General features: G+C 39.5%; 1 protein-coding gene across 18 annotated transcripts in view; it reads left to right on the plus strand.

The window, feature by feature from the left end:
- Positions 1-20,081, plus strand: part of OSBPL6 (oxysterol binding protein like 6) — a 208,823-nt gene that overhangs the window by 183,678 nt on the left and 5,064 nt on the right. For 10 of the 18 annotated variants that reach the window (XM_082466680.1, XM_082466694.1, XM_082466691.1 and 7 more), the window contains 10 exons: positions 12-119; positions 1,784-1,921; positions 8,000-8,087; positions 8,898-9,151; positions 9,910-10,047; positions 10,390-10,453; positions 11,973-12,051; positions 13,614-13,758; positions 15,734-15,878; positions 17,696-17,822. In XM_082466680.1, the coding sequence (XP_082322806.1) occupies positions 12-119; positions 1,784-1,921; positions 8,000-8,087; positions 8,898-9,151; positions 9,910-10,047; positions 10,390-10,453; positions 11,973-12,051; positions 13,614-13,758; positions 15,734-15,878; positions 17,696-17,822 (1,286 nt within the window). Of the gene's footprint in view, positions 1-11; positions 120-925; positions 1,087-1,783; positions 1,922-7,999; positions 8,088-8,897; positions 9,152-9,909; positions 10,048-10,389; positions 10,454-11,972; positions 12,052-13,613; positions 13,759-15,733; positions 15,879-17,695; positions 17,823-17,969; positions 20,074-20,081 lie in introns of those variants that run through there. The other 8 variants (XM_082466696.1, XM_082466697.1, XM_082466681.1 and 5 more) reach the window with 4 other exon arrangements.

Below are 20,081 nucleotides of genomic sequence, written 5' to 3' on the forward strand. Positions count from 1 at the left end.
GTTATTTTAAGGCACTCAACCAGAATGCTGAACTAAGGAGTCGGTTGAACAGAATACATTCAGAATCTATTATTTGTGATCAGGTTGTCAGTGTAAATATTATTCCTAGCCCTGATGAGGTAAGACTCATTTTTAATAGATGTAGAATACTTATTTTATAGCATCTAAATCTACTGCCTATTTTTATTTATTTTCATACAGTTCTTTCACTGCTGATACGATTCCCTGCATAAATATTGTGTTGCTGACAGTTCAGTGTTCTTTGGAGTGAAGGATGTACATGAGCTTGACATCATTGATTCTTGGTGATCAGTTGTCTATTTTTATTTATTCCTGTGTTCATCTCATGCTACTGAATATTTAGTTTGTATATACTCCAGCTTGTGAATTTTCTCTCACTCTTCATTTGAAATATTTCTTATCATCAATGGCCCATGAAATGTTGAAACAAACTCTTTTAGCTGAGAAGGTGCTAAATAGAAGTTTGCTTAAGGTTTGTTTTAAAAGTCCTATCTAAGAAGAGAAGTCACGTGACCTTGCTAAGATACTACTATTAGTGCTGCTACAGCTCCTACTGATGATGATGCTAATAATGGTTAACAGGTGTCCAGTGAATGCTTACTATGTGCTTGGCATTGTGCTAACCCAGTTTATACATGTTATCTCATTTCACACCCCCAACAACTCTCTGAGGTAGGTGCTATTACTCCATTTTTCAGAAGAATTTTTGAAGAAATGGTAAGCGGATAGGAGAACATTCAGTATTTGGGCTAAACTTGAGTGTATAATTCTGTTTATAATCCTTTATAAAATTATTATTTTTAGCCATGAGAATTTATACTTTTCAACAGTAATACGTGTAACAAGGTGAGAGTTTTAACTAATACTAAGGCCATATTTGCACCAAAAATATACATTTTTCTAGAAATCTGTGGGTGCAAGTGTTCTGCCATCTAACTGCTTAGGAAATACCATCCCCAGACAGCTTCTCTTTGATGTAAGTTACCCACCCCGCGTCCATCCACCTCCATGGGTCCCGTGATCTCTGATGACACATATGCCTACTCAACTGCCCAGAATCTAGAGGTATTTCTAAAATTTTGTCATTCAAAAATTAGTCAACAACCTCAGTTTGAATCTTCTTTTCAACTTGAAATGTGTACTAGAATATATATATTTTAGTTCTCTTACATATTTTTCTGATTGAAACTTAAATTGTATCCTTGAAAATAATATTTATTACTTACTGAATAAAAATACAATTTGAAATAAGGTTCAATACTCTAATCATATGTTTCATTGGATAAAATTCATGATCAAACTGGAAAATGACTTTTATATATTCCGTCTCAAAAATTAGTCTTGTAGACTGTTTTCTTAGCATATCTCTAGTGGTTTCTACAAATACTGCTTGAGGTATAGTATACTGGTTAGAATATGACTAGTTAATGACAAGCCTAAGCATATGACAAGGAACTTGTCTCCACAGTCAATTCAGGGTAGGGGCTCAACCTGTTACATTCCACTTAATATTAATTGAGCATAGATTTAAAATCAACTCACCTTTCACCTGCACCTTTTGGATTCTTTAGGCATATTGGAAGGAAACTTATGCAGTGGTCATTACTCACTTGCAAGTGAAAATTAGCTGTGGTCACCACTCTTTTAACATATAGTGTGAATTTTTCTAGAAATCTGGCTAGTACGTCATGGTCTCATTTGAACAAATAACCATTCTTACACGGAAGAAAACGATTACACCATATGCTTTTCTCTTCTGTAGGCTGGTGAGCAAATCCATGTCAGTCTCCCCCTGTCACAACAAGTAGCCAATGAGAGCCGCCTCTCTATGTCGGAGTCTGTCTCTGAGTTCTTCGATGCCCAAGAAGTGCTCCTCTCTGCAAGCTCATCAGAGAATGAGGTAAGGTTCCTTGATGCATCAACCCTAACTGCTTCTGACCATGAGTTTGGGTTAAAGAAAGTAAGACTGTGGAACTTTTTTTTTTAATATTATAGTAAGATGTCCAAATAGTAGCACAGCCAAAAGCATGCAAACTATATGGTTTCCATTTACTGAGCCCTTAACACTCTGGGCACCAACTCAATAGTCACAAATTTGATGAATAAAAAGAAAGAATCAAGATTTATTCTGACTTACCTGTACAGTTCATATTTCAGGGTTAACAAATAGTTGATAACAGATTCCTTTATAGAAGGAGACTATCTAATAAATGTATTAAGCATGAGAAAATAAGAAAATTACCATTCATGCTTGTACATACAGACACACACACACACACATCCATACACATCTTTGCCAGAGACAAGAATTTGAACTTAGAAGGGTAATGTCTAGCATATATCTAGTTGGCTAATTATCATTTTTGGAGGTTACCACTGGCTACCATAAAAGCTTTATTGGATTGCTTGTCATACCCGTGAATCTTGGCAAGGTCTTGGAAACAAGAAATCTCTTCCTTGGTCAGGTTGCAGAAATTCTTTTACTGAAATTTACTCAAGTACACTTAGAATTTTTTTTTCTTTTTTGGCATGGGAGAAGCAGCCAAAACTCTTTCCCACACAGTTGTTTAAGAATTTTGTCATTTGAGATTGCAGATCTGTACTGCATTTTTACAAAAAGGAGATGAAATAGTTGCTAAGTGTTAATTCCATATGCATAGAAAATAGATTGAAAGGAAAAATCCTGACAATTAGTAGTAGTTCTTTTTGGATGTTTGGAAGTATGAGTGATTTTAGAAACAAAAATAAGTGGAAAATAGAAAGAAAGAATGAACACATCACTTTTCTAATGGAGAAAAGCTAAAACAGAATTCTTGTATCAGGTACTGAATTTGTTACCACATCAAGCTAGGCACTTGCCTCTCAGATTCCAAGTCATACATTAAAAGATTCACAGAAACTCCCATTCACAAGCCAGAGAACTAGTTTAATGCTAGTTCTATACACTACCAGCATTTTTTTCTCTGACTCTCCCTTTTCTGGGCTTCCATTGCTGACCCAGTTCTTTGTCGTTATTCAAGCAGACAAACTTAACTATACATTATCTGGGCTTTGACCCATCATCTGATAAGTTTATAGCATACCCCTATGAGAGCAACCTAATTTCCCTATTTCTAATTCTTGGGGTCACATTCAACTGGGCACCCAGTTGCCACTTGCACCAGCCACTGGCAATGCAGAAGTGAAGAGGATGTGAAGCAGGTTAGATGCATGAGTCCAAGCAAGATGGTGGTGCCACCCCCGTGAAAGAGTGGACCAAGTGGCTGATAGAGGGGCAAGGTAGTAGAGGACAGAGGCGCGTGGAGATGATATACTCACTTTAAGGCATTGTGAGTTTATCAGACCTCCCAGTGGAGTTATCTGGCAACCTTTCGGATATTCAAGTCTACAGCTCAGGGAGGAAGCAGGTCTAAAGAGAGAGCAAGAGTCAGCTCAGGATCCACCCAACCACCTGCCTGTGAGACACTGCCACCTGGGTGCTCCACAGACTGTCTAATTCAGCATGTCCAAGTGAATTAATCAACAGCCCCCTTACACACACGCACACACACACCCCCCAAGGGGAAAAATTCAAACTTACCCATACTTCTCATATTGCTTTTCTAAGTGCTTTTCTCTCCAGGTGTTCACATCAAATACCTGAGTTGCCTCAGTATTTCGCTTCACTACCACCCACCACCCATGTTGATTTACTCATCGGGTTCTGTAATTTCTGTCACCTAAATACTCTCAGATACATACATTTTCCTAAAGCTTCACTGCTGCTACTGCAATTCAATCCTCCATCAGCTCCCCACCTAAATTACCCTGTCAATCTCCATAACTCGTTTTCCTGCCTCCTTTATTGCCCCCTTGAATCCATTTTCCACTGGGCAGCCTGGCTAATCTTTCCAAAATGCAAATCTGATGATGTCCCTATTCCCCAGTGTCCTTAGGATGACAATATAAACTCCTTAGCTATCGTACAAAGACTCATAATCTGGTCTCTGCTCTCAGCTGCAGCTTCTTGCAACCTCTCTTCTTCTGGTGCCTTCCAGAGGCCAGTGGAGTGCTTCCTGCAGTTGTCAATTTGCTCCAGACACCCCTTGTCCCTTGCTGAAATGAGGAAAGTGACTCTCTCCTACAACCCACACTGGAAAGAACTAAGCTATACATCTATTCTTTGTGACTGTATCTTACAGGTTTTCATAAAGTGTGTTTTACTTAAATCTTTCCCCTTTATCACAACACTCAGTCTTAAGTATTTGAAGAGGCTGGACCAGGAGATAAACCCAAGTGACAGGCACCTCCATGTTCTCAAGGTTGCTCTTCCCCTTAGGCTAAGACTTTGTTCCTGAGGCAACCTCATCTGCTCAAGTTTCTAAGTTCCCTTGTGATGAGATGCCCCCAGAAGGCTCCTTGAGTCTCTGGACAACAGACTTGGCAAGCCCACCTGCTTGGTTTACTGTACATGTGAGAATCCTAGTAGCCGCTGCAGGATGGGCTCAACTGCATATTCTACATGACAGCTGCCAAAGGCTTTTGGGCCTCTGCATTGCCGCCCACCCTGGCTGAACACTTCCAGCGCCATGCGGTCAAATCGCTCACTCGCTTCAGTCTACTAAAAAGTCACCTTCTGAGAAGCCTACCCTGGATGCCCTACCTACAGTGTAGAGCTACCATTTCCCCTCACCCCTGACCTTTCACATGCCTCTTCCCTTCTGATTTTTTTTTTCCATAATGCTTATCACTATCCAACAAAATATATATTTCGTATGTTTTTTGTGTGTCTCCCCCCACTAGAGTGAGGGCAGAGATTTCACCACTCTGTCCCCAGCACTAGAACATTCTGGTGAACCAGGAACTCAGTAAATATTTGCTAGCTGAATGAAGGAGAGAATGCTTATAGCTCCTTACATATGATTAATCGGAGAAACATCTGGGCCTTAGCTGTCTTACATTAACATTTTCCATAACTGAGAGAAAAATCTTTATGTGCTTCACTTAATGAATGTGCAACCTCTTTTTAAAAAAATGCTCTTCTTATTTCCAGAATGATCTACTTCCTTGCCTCTACTTTTAAACTTGTTTCTGCAATGCTGCATGCCTGGTCGCAGTTAGAAAAAAATATTTCCTGAACTCTTTTGAATCCCAAACCTCTTAAAGAGAAATATTTGGCTCCAAGACTTCTTGACCATGGGAGAGAAAACAAATATATATTAATTGTTTCATTATAATATGGCAGAGCCTTAACTTTATATACAGGATAACATGAGTGGACCATAGCCAGACTGCCCAGCCTTAGCTACTGCTCACACATACGATAATATAGATCTTATTCAGGGCCCACTGTCATTGTAGAGTTCTTTTATATTCTACACGGAACTTTCTACATGGGCATGGATATTGGACCATTTCTATCATATATTAGTTTGGGTGAAATTAGAAATTGAAGAGGACTAGACTGTTTATAGCTTCTAAATGTTCATGTAATAAACATGCACGCACCATGAATTAGGTTCAGGCAGGCATTTGTCTTCTCTAACATAATTGGATGTGATTAGCTTTTTTCAGAGAAATCACATGGAAGAGTTTGATTTACTTTTTATTTCTATCAAGGTTTAGAATGTGGCTTTCATGGGTCTAAAGGTTTAGCCTTCCATTTAGTTGCAGTCAATGAGAACTGGAAGCCAGCTGCAGTGGGAAAATACAAATCAGAAAAAGACTTTATTCTCAATTTACCATCTTTATAGCATTGCTCAGGGTGCAAAAGCAAAACTATCATTATTCATTTACGTGAAATCATTCTGAGTATAACTCTGTCTCCCTAAATATATGAATTCTCCCCCCAACTCTATTAAAAACATCAGCAATAAATCCAGAAACCTTAAAGGCAAAGGCTGATGGTTTTTATTACATACAAATTTCAAACTTTTACATGGCCAAAAAAGAATGGCATAAACAACATTAAAAAATAAACTGCAAACTAGAAAAAAATGCAATTTATATGACAAGCTGAAAAAATGTGTGAAAGATAAGACAGCAATTTCACTAAAGATGAAATTCAAACCAAAGATCTTTTATGTGTGTTAGGTAGATACATACTAATATAGATTGATAATGTATAGTGTTTAAGTGGGTGTGAGAGATGGATGCTCTCATATACTGATGATGAGAACAAAGAAATACAGTACAATTTTCCAGGAGAGCAATTTGGCAACATACAGCTAAAGCCTAAAAGTGACTCATTTGACCCAGCAATTTCGCTTCTGGGAATAAATCTTAATGAAATTGCCAGACAGAGTCACAGAAATATGTTTACAAGGATGTTCATCCAAGTATTGTCAATAAAAATAAAAAAATTGGAAGCCACATGAATGCTGGTTAAATTCCTTGTGTTATATAACTGTCTAATGAGATACGTTGCCATTCCAAGTAAGGATGAAGAGCTATATTTATAAGAATGGAAGTATATTCAGAACACTATAAAATAGTTTGTAAAACAATCCCCTTTTTCAGTATCTAAAGATAAACGTATCAGTATGTTTACATAGGCATTTTGAAATTGGGGGTAGTACCTATGAAATGTTGAAAGTGATTTCTTTTAGGTCATAGAATGGATGATTTTCATATCATCTGTTTAGCTTCATGTAATTTCTGATTTTTTACGATAAGAATGTTTTGTTTTTATGTTCAGAAAAAATACAGCGTGTTTCCATTTTGAAGAAAGTAAATAAGTATCAACAGTTTTCTTGCATATAGTAGAAATATTGGTTTTCCCATTCCTCTGAATGGCTCTACAGTACTTCTCTGTTTTCTTATCTGCTCTGTCTCTAAATCCCCTTAGTACATATATTGCCCCTTAATTTTATTCTTTTTTTTTTAAATTTATTTCGTCTGTGCTGGGCCTTCGTTGTGGTGCACGGGCTTCTCTAGTTGCAGCATATGGGCTCTAGAGCACGTGGGCTCAGTAGTTGCAGTGCGCATGCTTGGTTACAGTATGTGGGATCTTAGTTCCCTGACCAGGGATCAGACCCGGGCCGCCTGCATTGGGAGCACGGAGTCTTAACCACTGGACCACCAAGGAAGTCCCTGCCCCTTAATTTTATTCTTACGTGAATTTTGGTTTCATTTTAGTTCCATGTTTCTCTCATGTAGAGAATGGCTTAATTCTCGATTTCTCTCTGTCCCTAAATCCTTCTCCCCTGCCCCCAAATACTCTGCCAAATTTTGTCCATATACTTCAGATGTGGTTCCCAAATGCAGCTTTACTACTTGATCCTTGCTGTGGCCATCTTAGTGTTATTGGTCAGTATTTCTTACCCAGATCTATGTAGGATCCTATTGTCTGGCCTCCCTAGGGAAAGCTGCTGAGTATCTTCCTGAGAACTAAATATGACTCTGTCATTTCCTTGCATTTAATAACTCATATGATTATATTGTGAACCCTTTATGTTGACATGAAAAGCCCTTCACAGTCAGACCTCATCTCGTTTGCCCTGTCCTCTGTTACAGCCACTCGACTTCTTAGCACTCCTAGAATAAATGTTTCTCTCAGGGTCCTTGCCGTTGCACACTATCCCTTCTTCTTGTGCTTCTCCCCCTTCTAACAACTGGGCAACTCCTGCATCCTCCAACACCCAGTTCAAATATTACTTCCTCAGGGCAGCCTCTCCTGACTCCTCTAGGGGGATCCATAGGGCCTCCTTTTTTGCACATTCTTACTGTGTTGAATTGAAACATTTCTGGTTATGCACTGGCCTCCCCCAGCGTCTCAGCCCAACTAAGACAGAAAGCTACTTAAAGATAGGGCTGCTTTCTGGCAATCCTACATTCTGGCTCACGGAAGACCCTCATTGCACATATGCCACATACAGTTCCCACTGTGACCTCTGCTTCTCATTTGGGCAATATCCTGTTGTTTTTCATTGTTTGATTTTTCTGAACTTTCAAGACTGAATGAGAATTCTGATCCTTTCTACGTTCTTCACTTCCTTAGGCTTCAGATGATGAGTCTTACATCAGTGATGTGAGTGATAATATATCTGAAGACAACACCAGTGTTGCAGACAACATTTCTCGGCAAAGTATGCATCCTTTGAGCTTCCAGGTGGTTCTATCTACGTGCCAAGTTACAATGCTGATGATTCAATGAACAATCATTTTGACTCCGTAGCTAATTTTTCCTTTTGCAGCTGATTGTTCAATAAATTTTTATTCGTATAATCTGGTGAGGTAAATGGTTGAAAATTTTGTTAGGCAGATGGTTAAAAGAAAAAGTTTAAATATCGTATATTAACGCATATATGTAGAACCTAGAAAAATGGTACAGATGAACCGGTTTGCAGGGCAGAAATTGAGACACAGATGTAGAGAACAAACGTATGGACACCAAGGGGGGAAAGTGGCGGGGTCGGGGGGGGTGGTGTGATGAACTGGGCGATTGGGATTGACTTGTGTACACTGATGTGAATAAATTGGATGACTAATAAGAACCTGCTGTATAAAAAAATAAATAAAATTCAAAAATTAGAAAATAATAATAACAATAATAAAAGACATAAAGAAGAAAAAAAAAGTTTAGTTCTTGTGTAAATCAAAATTTTGTGTCCTTCATGTTAAATATATTTAATTTTTAGAAGTTTGACTTGTCTTTTATTGTGTAATACTTGAGTATATTTAACACTTTGTTTAAAAAACTATACATTGATGTTCTGTGCATTTATCAGCAACCTTGTATTGCAATAATTCTCTTCCCTCTTGAGAGAGTATAATGAAGGCTTAAGAAATGTATCACAATCAGAATTATTTGAAAAAGTTCCTACCCTCCCAGGTTCTGGGAAATAAGAAAAGCAAGATCTCTTTCACTGTGATTCTCCTCTTTCTCCCTCTTCCAGTCTTGAACGGGGAGCTTACAGGAGGAGCCTTCCAAAACGGACGTCGAGCACGCCTGCCAGCTCCCTGTCCTGACACCAGTAACATTAACCTATGGAATATCTTGAGGAACAACATTGGTAAAGACCTGTCTAAAGTCTCCATGCCTGTGGAGCTGAACGAGCCACTCAATACTCTGCAGCACCTCTGCGAGGAAATGGAGTATAGTGAGCTTCTGGACAAGGCTTCGGAAACGGACAGTCCCTATGAGCGCATGGTAATAAATAACAGAGCAGCGCCCTTTGGAGATTTGCCAACCCTAGACCTGGGCTAAGGCAGAATTCATTATGATAGCATATTTGGTTGTTGCCTAATACTCTCACCTCCTAGGTAAGAGGAATCCATTTGCATAAACCAGGCAGGGCCAAAAAGATCCAGATACCTCTACTGAAAGATACACACTTTGTGACTTATTCTTGGTTCTGGGTGGTTCTGAAGTTAGAATGTAAAGGTATCACGCTCCTTACAGGTTTAAGACATGCCTAGCCTTGCTTTATCAGCTTTTCCTGAATGCCAGGGGAGCCCATTTGTTCAGGAACTTAGGTCTGAGAAAGTAACCTCCTGTTTGTTCTTTGCCCTGGCCTCTACTCCATGTGATTGTGCAAAACTTGACCTGCCCTCTGAAAAGCACCACCAGCCACAACCCTCCTGCTAAGATTGTGCAAATGGCATAATCTATACACTGGCTTTCAGAACCTTTGAACTCCGTGATACTCGGGAAATTGGACAGACAGATGAATGAAGAATATTTGGCTTCAGTTGTCTGCTGGTTCCCATGCAGAGAGTTTAACCTCATTTTCAATTATCTTTTTTTCCCTATGAGTATAGGAAGAGTCTGTGCAAAAAATAGAAAACGCAAATGCCATCAAATGAGCACCCACTGATGGGGGTGTATAAAATCTAGAGGAATAAGGGACAAACAGACCTGGAAGTAGTCTCTCCTATATGATTTTCCTTTCTTAAATGTTTTAACAGGTTCTTATTGCTGCATTTGCAGTTTCAGGATATTGCTCCACCTATTTCAGAGCAGGAAGTAAGCCATTCAACCCTGTCCTTGGGGAGACTTATGAATGCATTAGAGAGGACAAAGGATTCCGTTTTTTCTCAGAACAGGTAAGTCGCACTGGACTCAGTGAGTTTCTGTGTAGAAACTGTAGGAGTGCTGTTTGATGATGAAAATAGCTTTTTGTAAACATCTGATTGAGGTGGGTTATAATACTAGTTAACAGAAAATTCACTTAGCCTATCAATATAACTGCAACCTCTAAATGTGTTTAAGCATGAAGTTGTAAAAGTTAAAGATTCAGTAATTTACTTACACATTTTCAGAAGAATTCACTAATAGAGATGGATGAGTTGAGTAGTTTTTATTTGGGGGTAGCCACTATACGTTGTAAAAAATTATCATTTATGGAAGTTTTAACACTGATGTCATTTTTTGTTTTTAACTACCAGGTTAGCCATCATCCACCCATTTCTGCCTGTCACTGTGAATCCAAGAATTTTGTGTTTTGGCAAGGTTTGTATTTCAATTATCACTTCAAAATCCAATTGATAAGCCTATGAGAAAGTTTCTAGTTTCCAAAGTACTCAGTTTAGATTTCTACTTTTAGAACTCAGAGAATATTGGTAGTTGGTGTGGAGTTCAGTTTGAGAAATTAGATTTCCTGATTTAAAGATGGAACCATGTCATCCAGGAGATGGCATTATTTATTTAGGAAGCAAAGCCCTATGGAACAGCAGAGCTCTACGCTGACTATGCCAGCTCAGGGCTATTCCTTTACCTCATTCAACTCATTGTCTGCATCTTTAGCATGGAGGTTGTATCTGCTGGCTTCTTGCTTCTTGAGGGTGTGCCAAGAGATCTTAATCCTCAAAGAAGGCTCTAGAACATGTCATATGTGGTCACAGTCTATTTAGATATATATACATTGCAGTGATTTCTGGTCTTTAACTCATTGAGGCTTGGGGGTTTGGATTGAAGTCTCTACTAAATCAATACCCATTGTTTGATTAGAATGTTGCAAACTCGCCTAGAATAAAAAGTTTCAAAACCCCTCTAGAAAGAAAAAAATATGTATGTAAATTTACCATTAAGTGTGAATAATTCCCTCACATTCAGGGGAGGTCAAAAGGGTACTTCACTGATCACAGAATGACTTTTCTCACATGTACTTCCTCAACCTAAAAAGGATATGAAATGATAGAGCAGCACTGTGACTGTACTTTATTGCAGATTAAGAAAGTAAATCATTTCTTGTTCATAACAAAGAGTCAGAAATTTTGTGGAGATAGCACTAAGCTCCCTTATTTCATATGAATGAGACCGGGCAGTTATTACAAATGCACAGATACACCTGAGTGACCACAAGTAAAACATAAAGCCATCATGTGAGATGAAGTGCTGGGCCCTGGGTGGGATCTTAACAACCAGCATGGGAACATGTTCATTAAGTTAATCCCACTTTCTCATAAATCTTACCTATCTGTGTTTAGAGGCATTATTTTTTTACTGTTCTCCCAAGTCGTGTAACTCTTTAAATATGTATATAAATCAATTGTACTGCCATACCACAATCTGCAATTACTTTTTCTATACATCATACACACACACACATACACATACACACATATATACATATATATATATAAAATATTTCCACCATTTAGTTAAAACTTAAAACAATATTTGTGGAGACGTTAACGCCGAGTAGAGTCTATGTATGTGTGGATGTGAATATGCACACATACACACACAGGTTATTCCAAGACTTTACCAATTTATTTGTTGAAAACACATATAGAGCATATATTATGGAAAAATATACATAGATATTTGGGGGGGGGGTTTCACAGTTAATCTTCTCACCTTGGGCCATCCTCAGGCACTTCTCTTACTAAAGCAACACTATAGAATCAGTTGGGATTACAAAAGTTTCCTTTGTAAAATATAAAGTGTAATACAAAAGTTCATTTTTCTAGAGTAAATGATTAGATATGGAGTGTATATTTCTTGTCCTCTGCCTTATGTCGTTTAGATATCAGATGGAAAAACAAGTTCTGGGGGAAGTCGATGGAAATCCTGCCTGTGGGAACCCTGAATGCCATGCTTCCAAAGTAGGTTGTGCTCATCTTCCTTTTGGTCTCTTATCTGCTTTTTTAAATCATAAATGGCTATTTGAAGCTCTAGAAGGTGCCAAGGGGCCATTTCCCTGTATGGCCAATGTTTCTGTTAACTTCACCGAAGTTTTGAGACTGGGCCCCGACAAAAGCTAATGAGAACTTTAGCAGATGTGTCGAAGCTTCCTTTTTATCTCTTCACATCCTGCATTCATCAGTCAACGCCCGCCTGTCCCACTCACCACATTAGTTTGCATTTTATATGAAAATAAAATGCAAACTAAAATGGCTCTTTTTAGCCATTTCTTTTTTATATAATTTATACTTTCACTTTTGAGTTCATCTTAGATCCAGGCACTATTTTTAATGTTTAGTTCATTAAGGAAGTGATAGAATCCTTTTATGGTTGTTTTCTAGAGGATATAGCTTGTACATCTTAAAATTAATTGAAGTTTTCATTGAGGCCAAAGGCTTGATTGTTTTTCTTTCTTTCTTCAGTTGGTTGATTTTTGTTCTGTTTTGTTTTTGTCTATTTGAATGACAGAATTTGCTGGTAGATTCAATATAGAGGATGATGGGGAGAGGGAGGAATTCCCAGAACCACAAAATAAACTTTCAATATTTACAAACTCATGAGGAAGAGAGTTTTCCATAGTGCCTACATCATACCAATTCATAAATTTTTTAGAAACCCAGAAGCATTTTATTTTGAAACTGTTTTATTTGAACATATATGTAATGTGCAAATTCAAAGGTGAGTAGAAACTTTGTCATCGCCTTCCTTGGCAGAAACTCGGTAACCTTACTCTCCAGAATTTGTATTAGATTTATGCCATCTATGCTCGTCAGTCTTTTCCCAAAGAATTATTCACATATTTGGCCTTAACTCACAGCATGAAACAATGTCCTCAGAGTAGCCTTTCTTGAATGCACACCCTACTGTCTCCTCCCTAGGACCCTACTGTAGTGGCCCATTGCCTGTAGGGTAAATCCAGACTCACTGGTGGTTCATTGAGGGCCTTGGCTGCTCTGCCCTGTCCCACCTTTCCAACCTTACCTCCCGTCACACCCACTTACCTGAAGTGTGCCACACACAGGCCCCCGGATGCATTGTGCCCTTCTGGCCTCTGTGGCTTCGTCTCTGCCTTTCCCAGCCTGTAGTACCTTCCTCTCCACCCTGCAAGCTTAGACCAGACCCAGCCTCCCCTCGAAAATCTTCCTTGCCGCTCGCCCCACGTTCCAGGCAGATCTAAGGACACTCCTCTGTGCTCTTATAAGCGTCCATCTATCCCTACCGTACTATTGGCTCCAGGAGAGCAGGAAACAGACCCTATTCAACTTGGTAGCTTTAGCACCTGGCCCATAGAAAGCACTGAAATGTTCCTTAAATGAATGAATCCTGTCATAAATGACCTTGACCACATAGAAACTTCCAAGAAAGAAATAAGAGAAAGATGAAGGGAAAGAAAGCTATGGCTAAAGAATATTCTCATTGGTAGAAACAGTAATATTTATTTGTTACCTTCACTGTTTTTAATTAGTGCTGTATTCTTCACTAGGTATGGAGATTGCTATGTGTGGAATAAGGTCACCACGTGCATACACAACATCCTGAGTGGGAGGAGATGGATAGAGCATTATGGAGAAGTAACCATTAGAAATACCAAAAGCAGTGTTTGCATTTGCAAACTCACATTTGTCAAGGTAAATAATCTTACAATAGCAAAGGAAAGATACATAAAATGCTTCCTAAGGAAGAAATAAAACAATTACCTTAAGCAGCAGCAAGTGAGTTAGTTCTGTATCATTGATCCTTAGGGACATTTTAGATAAGAAAGCAGAACCAACTGGTGGAGTTGCTCCGGGCATGCAGACGTCTGACGGTGTAGAGGTCAACAAAGGCACCATCTTGAAAGAGGAAAAAAAAATTCTTTTTAAAGAATTTTCTTTTTAAGCAGCCAGTTCATTAAGTAAAATTCCAGAGAGTACTTCTTGCCTATAACAAGTCTCCTGGTTTATATTCTATTTATATTCCGCTTGATTACAACATATTCAAGTGATCTTATTTTAGGGAACTAAATATATCGCACTTGTCATTTTCTGAAGATGCATAGAGATGATAGCTTCCGGTCCCTATAAGCTTATCCAACTCTGCCATTATTATATAATCTTAACTAAGTTCAACAAAAAGCAGTACCTTTATTAACAAGAGAAGATGTTAGATATTTTTCTTTTTTCCTTTTTTTCTTATAGACTGATTAGGTGGCTCAGAACTGAAGAGCCAGGATCACTATTTGCGCTGACTGGGTCGTGCGTGACAGTAGCTGCGCGCACTTAGTTTTCTAGGCTAGGAGAAACTTCGATTTAGGCCTGCCCCTAATATTTGCAGAGCTCAGGGCAAGAGTACAAATGGCAGTCCCCCATACCGTATGTGTAAATATTTAAAGTATGTAAATCAAGCCCACAAGCTGTCAGATAAAATATGTTCTATCCTTTCATGCTGACAAAAGTACCTTTTTTGACAAAACCTGCAAGTCCAGGTTGGACACTTGGGAACACTGAGCTGGAAACCTGGCAGCGCAGGAGAACCAGGCTGGCCCACAGCCTTCCCCACTTGCTTCCCACCCCCAGCTCTGCCCCGCGCTGCAGGGGGCTGCAAACACATGTGTAGGCAGTCCAGTCCACACCGCCTCAAACAGCCACCCTTGGCCACCCCTCAGGCCTAACGATAAATCCAAGGAAAAGCCTGTGCAGGCTGTGGAATAAGCTTAGAGCCATTTGTGGTTTTTTTTGTTTTTGGCTGCGGTGGGTCTTCGTTGCTGCACGCGGGCTTCCTCTAGTTGTGGCGAGAGGGGGCTACTCTTCGTTGCGGTGCACGGGCTTCTCACTGCGGTGGCTTCTCTTGTTGCGGAGCACGGGCTCTAGGCGCGTGGGCGTCAGTAGTTGTGGCACGTGGGCTCAGTAGTTGTGGCTCACGGGCTCTAGAACACTGGCTCAGTAGTTATGGCACACAGACTTAGTTGCTCCGTGGCATGTGGGATCTTCCCGGACCAGGGCTCAAATCCATGTCCCCTGCATTGGCAGGTGGATTCTTAACCGCTGCGCCACCAGGGAAGTCCCGCTTAGAGCCATTTGGACAAGGAATTCTAGGGTCCTGCATACTTGGGGCCTGATCTAGAATAGGGGCCATGGGATCCAGATGGGTAAATTCCCGCAGACTTCTGACCCCTTGGGGAAGAGCATGGCTGGAAGAGAGCTAGAACAAGGTGTTCCTGATTAAATTTAGTCATTTACAGCTACTATGAAAATTATCTTACAAGCTATTTCTCCAGTGTTGCCAATTGAAAATCATTAAAATCCATGAGCCAAGGGTAGTTCAAGACAGGACAATGGGAGGAAGAAGTGCTAACCTATAAATTAATATTCAGTTAAGATAGAAGCTGAGCCTTCTCTGGGCTGTGCTATCATGCTCTAACATGGAGTGGGGTCATCCCTTTCTGAAAAGTTAAGCCAGCTAACACTTAGACGGCCACCCTTCCATGCAAAACATTTTGAGATAGATGCCTGGAAATGGTTTGCGTGAGAAACTTCAAGGTTAAGAAATTTTTCCATGTGGAAATTACAGGGATTGGTGTTATTAAAGAGATTGAGTGTTTTAACTGGAGTTTGGTTTCTCCAGGTGAATTATTGGAATTCCAATGTGAATGAAGTCCAGGGGGTTGTGATGGATCAGGAAGGGAAGGTGGTGCACCGGCTGTTTGGGAAGTGGCATGAAGGGCTATACTGCGGTGTGGCCCCTTCCGCCAAGTGCATCTGGAGACCAGGTGAGACCGGCATGAGTGTCCTGCCTCAGGGGGGCACCATGAGTGGCAGAAGGTAGGGAAGGTCAGATCATCCCATGCGGTACACCTTATGTTTTCTTTTAATAGATTAAAAACATAGATGCTTAAGACAATAATATTTACATTTATACTCAATCCACAAGTTAAATAAATTCCAATATTTGATAGTAAGGAGTTGTAGAATTGAGACCAAATCTGACGTGTGGTCAGAGATTGGGCTTCATGTAAAATCTCTCTAAATGTAATAACCGCATTTCAAAAGCTAGGTATACTTATTAAACTATTGGAATAATTGAAATATACAAACTCAAATCCCTACTCGTGTTATTTATTCTCTGTTTTAGTAAAACAAAGGAGAGCCTGCAAACATCCATAATCCACAAATTCAATAATTTAACCAGAATAAGTGATCTTTTTACTTGAGCATCAAAGAGCTGCAATATGCTGACATTTAATAAAAGACATCAAGAGAGTTCTGGTAATACACTAGCATATAATTGACTATCAAGTACAAATGGAACGACTCCACATGACATTTATTTTCGTTGGAATCTTGTCAGTTAATCCCTAACTTTAAAATTAGTTGTTGGTTTCCTCAATGAGCATTTAAATTTCCTGCTGGTAGAGTGGTTAGTTCATTCATTTGGCAATTATGTATTGAGTACTGACTAAGCATCAAGCTTTGTTCTAGGAGCTTGGAGCACATTAATGAGCAGAGCCTACAAAGATCCTGCTGTCGAATCTAGTTTGAAAGTGCCAGTAAACATTAATTTAGATCTGAATCTTTTTTTCTAAATGGAAGTAAATTGTAAGTGTTTTTTGGTGAAATCTTAATGCTCATAGTTAGTCACTCAAGCATTTAGTTACCCAGTTGGGTATTTGAGAGAAAAATTAGCCAGTGAAGACTACTGTATGTACAAAGTTTTATTTTAAAAGCTGGATTTTATTAAATATATGAATCTATCAGTTCTGATAATCAACATAAAGTTTCCCATTTAACAAAATAAAACCAATTTAGTTCACTTAAAAAATTTGTAGGGACTTCCCTGGAGGTCCAGTGGTTAAGACTGCACACTTTCAGTGCAGGGGGAGCAGGTTCGATCCCTGGTTGGGGAACTAAGATCCTGCATGGCACGCAGCACGGCCAGAAAAAAAAAAGAAAAAACAACTTGATCCCAGGCCTTAAGAATTCCTACAGATGAAGATCCACGGGACAAGAGCTCACAGTCAAAAATCACAAAACACAAAAGGAACCCAGGCAGAGTAAGACTTACCACACTCTGAAAATAAGAGCACTTGATATTTCAAGAAATGAGGCCTCTTTCAAAACTATGATTAATATCAACATTTATAGAGAAAGAAAACAATATTTACCACGAACAGATCCTCACTAAATGAATTTCCAAAAGATGCACCTTTATCATCCCACATAAAAGGTCAGACAGACAAGAAGGAACAGTGAGCAACCATACTGGGTATATGTGGGTATATCTAAACAAACAATGACTGCAAAATTAACAGTAATATCTAACTCGTCGGGGAATAAGAATAACATTTACATTGGAAAGTGGTGATCTTCAAGTTATTTGAGAGGAGGGTGAAGATACTGATTACTTACCCAGTGTCTTAAATTAAGTGTGCAAATAATCATTAATCCTTTAAAAAAAATTGTAATCTAATGTTTATGACTGTAAATTTGATGTTAATGTGAGTATTAATTAAGCACCTGAGTTAAGTCAGCTTCTGCATGTTCTGTAAGCCTCTTTGCCTCTCACAGTGGTTCCTTGGCCTCATTCCAGGTTCCATGCCGACCAACTATGAGCTCTACTATGGCTTCACAAGGTTCGCTATTGAGCTTAATGAGTTAGATCCTGTACTAAAAGATCTCCTTCCACCAACAGATGCCCGATTCCGGCCAGATCAGAGGTGAGCAGGGCAGTGGTATTTAAAATGAACACTAGGTCATGGCATGGTGCTTACAGAAGTCATCAAGACTTTCGCCACCATCATTTATTTATTCATTGAATCATTCATTCCCTTACTCACTCAGTAATAGCTGAGTCTTCTACCTAGGTAAAGAGCATTCAGAGGATGATCATAATAGAAGATTAGCTCAACAAAAGTTCCCCGCAGAAGGTAACACAGATGTTTTTTAACAAAAAGTGCCCCCCCACCAATTTACCAAAGGTCTGCAAATTATTGAACTCTTCACACAATCACTCCTCACCTCAGTGTTTGTACTTCTATAGTTCTATTACTCTATAACATGGACTATCTTTTTTTTTTTTTTTTTTTTTATTTAGTTTTGGCTGTGTTGGGTCTTTGTTGCTGCGCGCAGGGCTTTCTCTAGTTGCGGTGAGCGGGGGCTACTCTTGGTTGCGGTGCGTGGGCTTCTTATTGCGGTGGCTCCTCTCATTGCGGAGCACGGGCTCTAGGCACGCGGGCCTCAGTAGTTGTGGCACGCGGGCTCAGTAGTTGTGGTGCACAGTCTTAGTTGCTCCATGGCATGTGGGATCTTCCTGGACCAGGGATCGAACCCATGTCCCCTGCATTGGCAGGCGGACTCTCAACCACTGCACCACCAGGGAAGCCTGGACTATCTTCTTTTAAAAATTTTTTATTGAAGTAACATTGGTGTTACATTATATAATTATAACATTACATATATAGTAACATTATATAATTTTCATGTATGCAACGTTATATTTCTACTCCTGTATACCTGTGTATACCAAAAATTTCGTTTCTATCCATCACCATACAGTTGATCCCCTTTATCCATTTCAGTGAAGAATAAGAGGATAAGATACAGGGGTACCTAGAAATACTTTGAGTCAAAGTGTGGAGTTTTCCCAACGTGTTTTTGATCCCCTGGGGTGTGAGATATACTCAAAATACAGTACCTTTAATACCTTCTGATTCTTTTTTTTTTTTAATTATTCTTACATTGTTCTGTACTCATGTTGTCCATTCCTACAGAATTAGTTTTACTTCTTACAAGAATTCTATATGTCAGGGGCTTCCCTGGTGGCGCAGTGGTTGGGAATCCGCCTGCCAGTGCAGGGGACACGGGTTCGAGCCCCGGTCTGGGAAGATCCCACATGCCGCGGAGCGGCTAGGCCCGTGAGCCACAACTACTGAGCCTCCACGTCTGGAGCCTGTGCTCCGCAACGGGAGAGGCCGCGACAGTGAGAGGCCTGCGCACCGTGATGAAGAGTGGCCCCCTCTCGCTGCAACTAGAGAAAGCCCTTGCACAGAAACGAAGACCCAACACAGCCAAAAATAAATAAATTAATTAATTAATTAAAAAAAAAAAAGAATTCTGTATGTCATACAGATTGTATCCAAGATCATTTTCTGTTCCCAGTGTCTTTGTGGCTTCATCTGTCTTCTGCCAAAATGTTCCCAGTATTGAATGTTCTACTATTTAGTTCTCTCATATTCCCCCCTCTTTCTCTAGAAGATGCAGTCTCACTATTTGACATTCAAACTTATCAGTAAGCTTCCTGTACAGTGTGTATCATATTGTATACCTGTTCTTTGCTCTCATTTTGGAATTTGAATATTTGCAAATCACCATTGGGTCTGCTTTTTTCTTCTCAATTCTATTTCAATATTCCCTTTCTGAATTTCATTTACTATTCATTTCCTTTCTGTGGCCTTTTGTAGTTTCCCCAACTGTTACCTTATCCTTTTTCATCAGTTTTACTCTCTCCAATAAAACAGGAAAACTCCTTCCCTCTCAATCTGTTCTAAAAGTAGCTGGAGAACAGTCAGGTACCATCCTCCATGCTGTGGCCTTTAACAAGTGCTTTATGATAACGTGGAAAAGGAGCACAACCGGGGACTTCATGATGTCCTAACCCCAGACTCTCTAGTCAACCTGAAAATCTCAAGTTGTGGAACCCTAGACAGCACAGAAAAGTCTTCAAAGCCAACCACTTACTTTTCACTCCTCCCATTTTATTGCTGAATTCAATAATTCAGTTCACATACACAGAAAGTATGTTAGCTGATGGCAGACAGAGAGAGTATGGCCTGGGGAAGGGGCAAAGGGACATAATCAGAGCATTACTGTTCACTGTGTTATGTTCACAGCAACCAGAATTTAAGTTTAGGCAAATGAGATTATTTTGTTCTCAGAGAAGAAGGTAACGTATTAAAAGATAAACTGCTTTCTGCTTA

This window comes from Balaenoptera physalus, assembly GCF_965194825.1.
Source record: "Balaenoptera physalus genome assembly, chromosome: 6".
Lineage (NCBI taxonomy): Eukaryota > Metazoa > Chordata > Mammalia > Artiodactyla > Balaenopteridae > Balaenoptera > Balaenoptera physalus.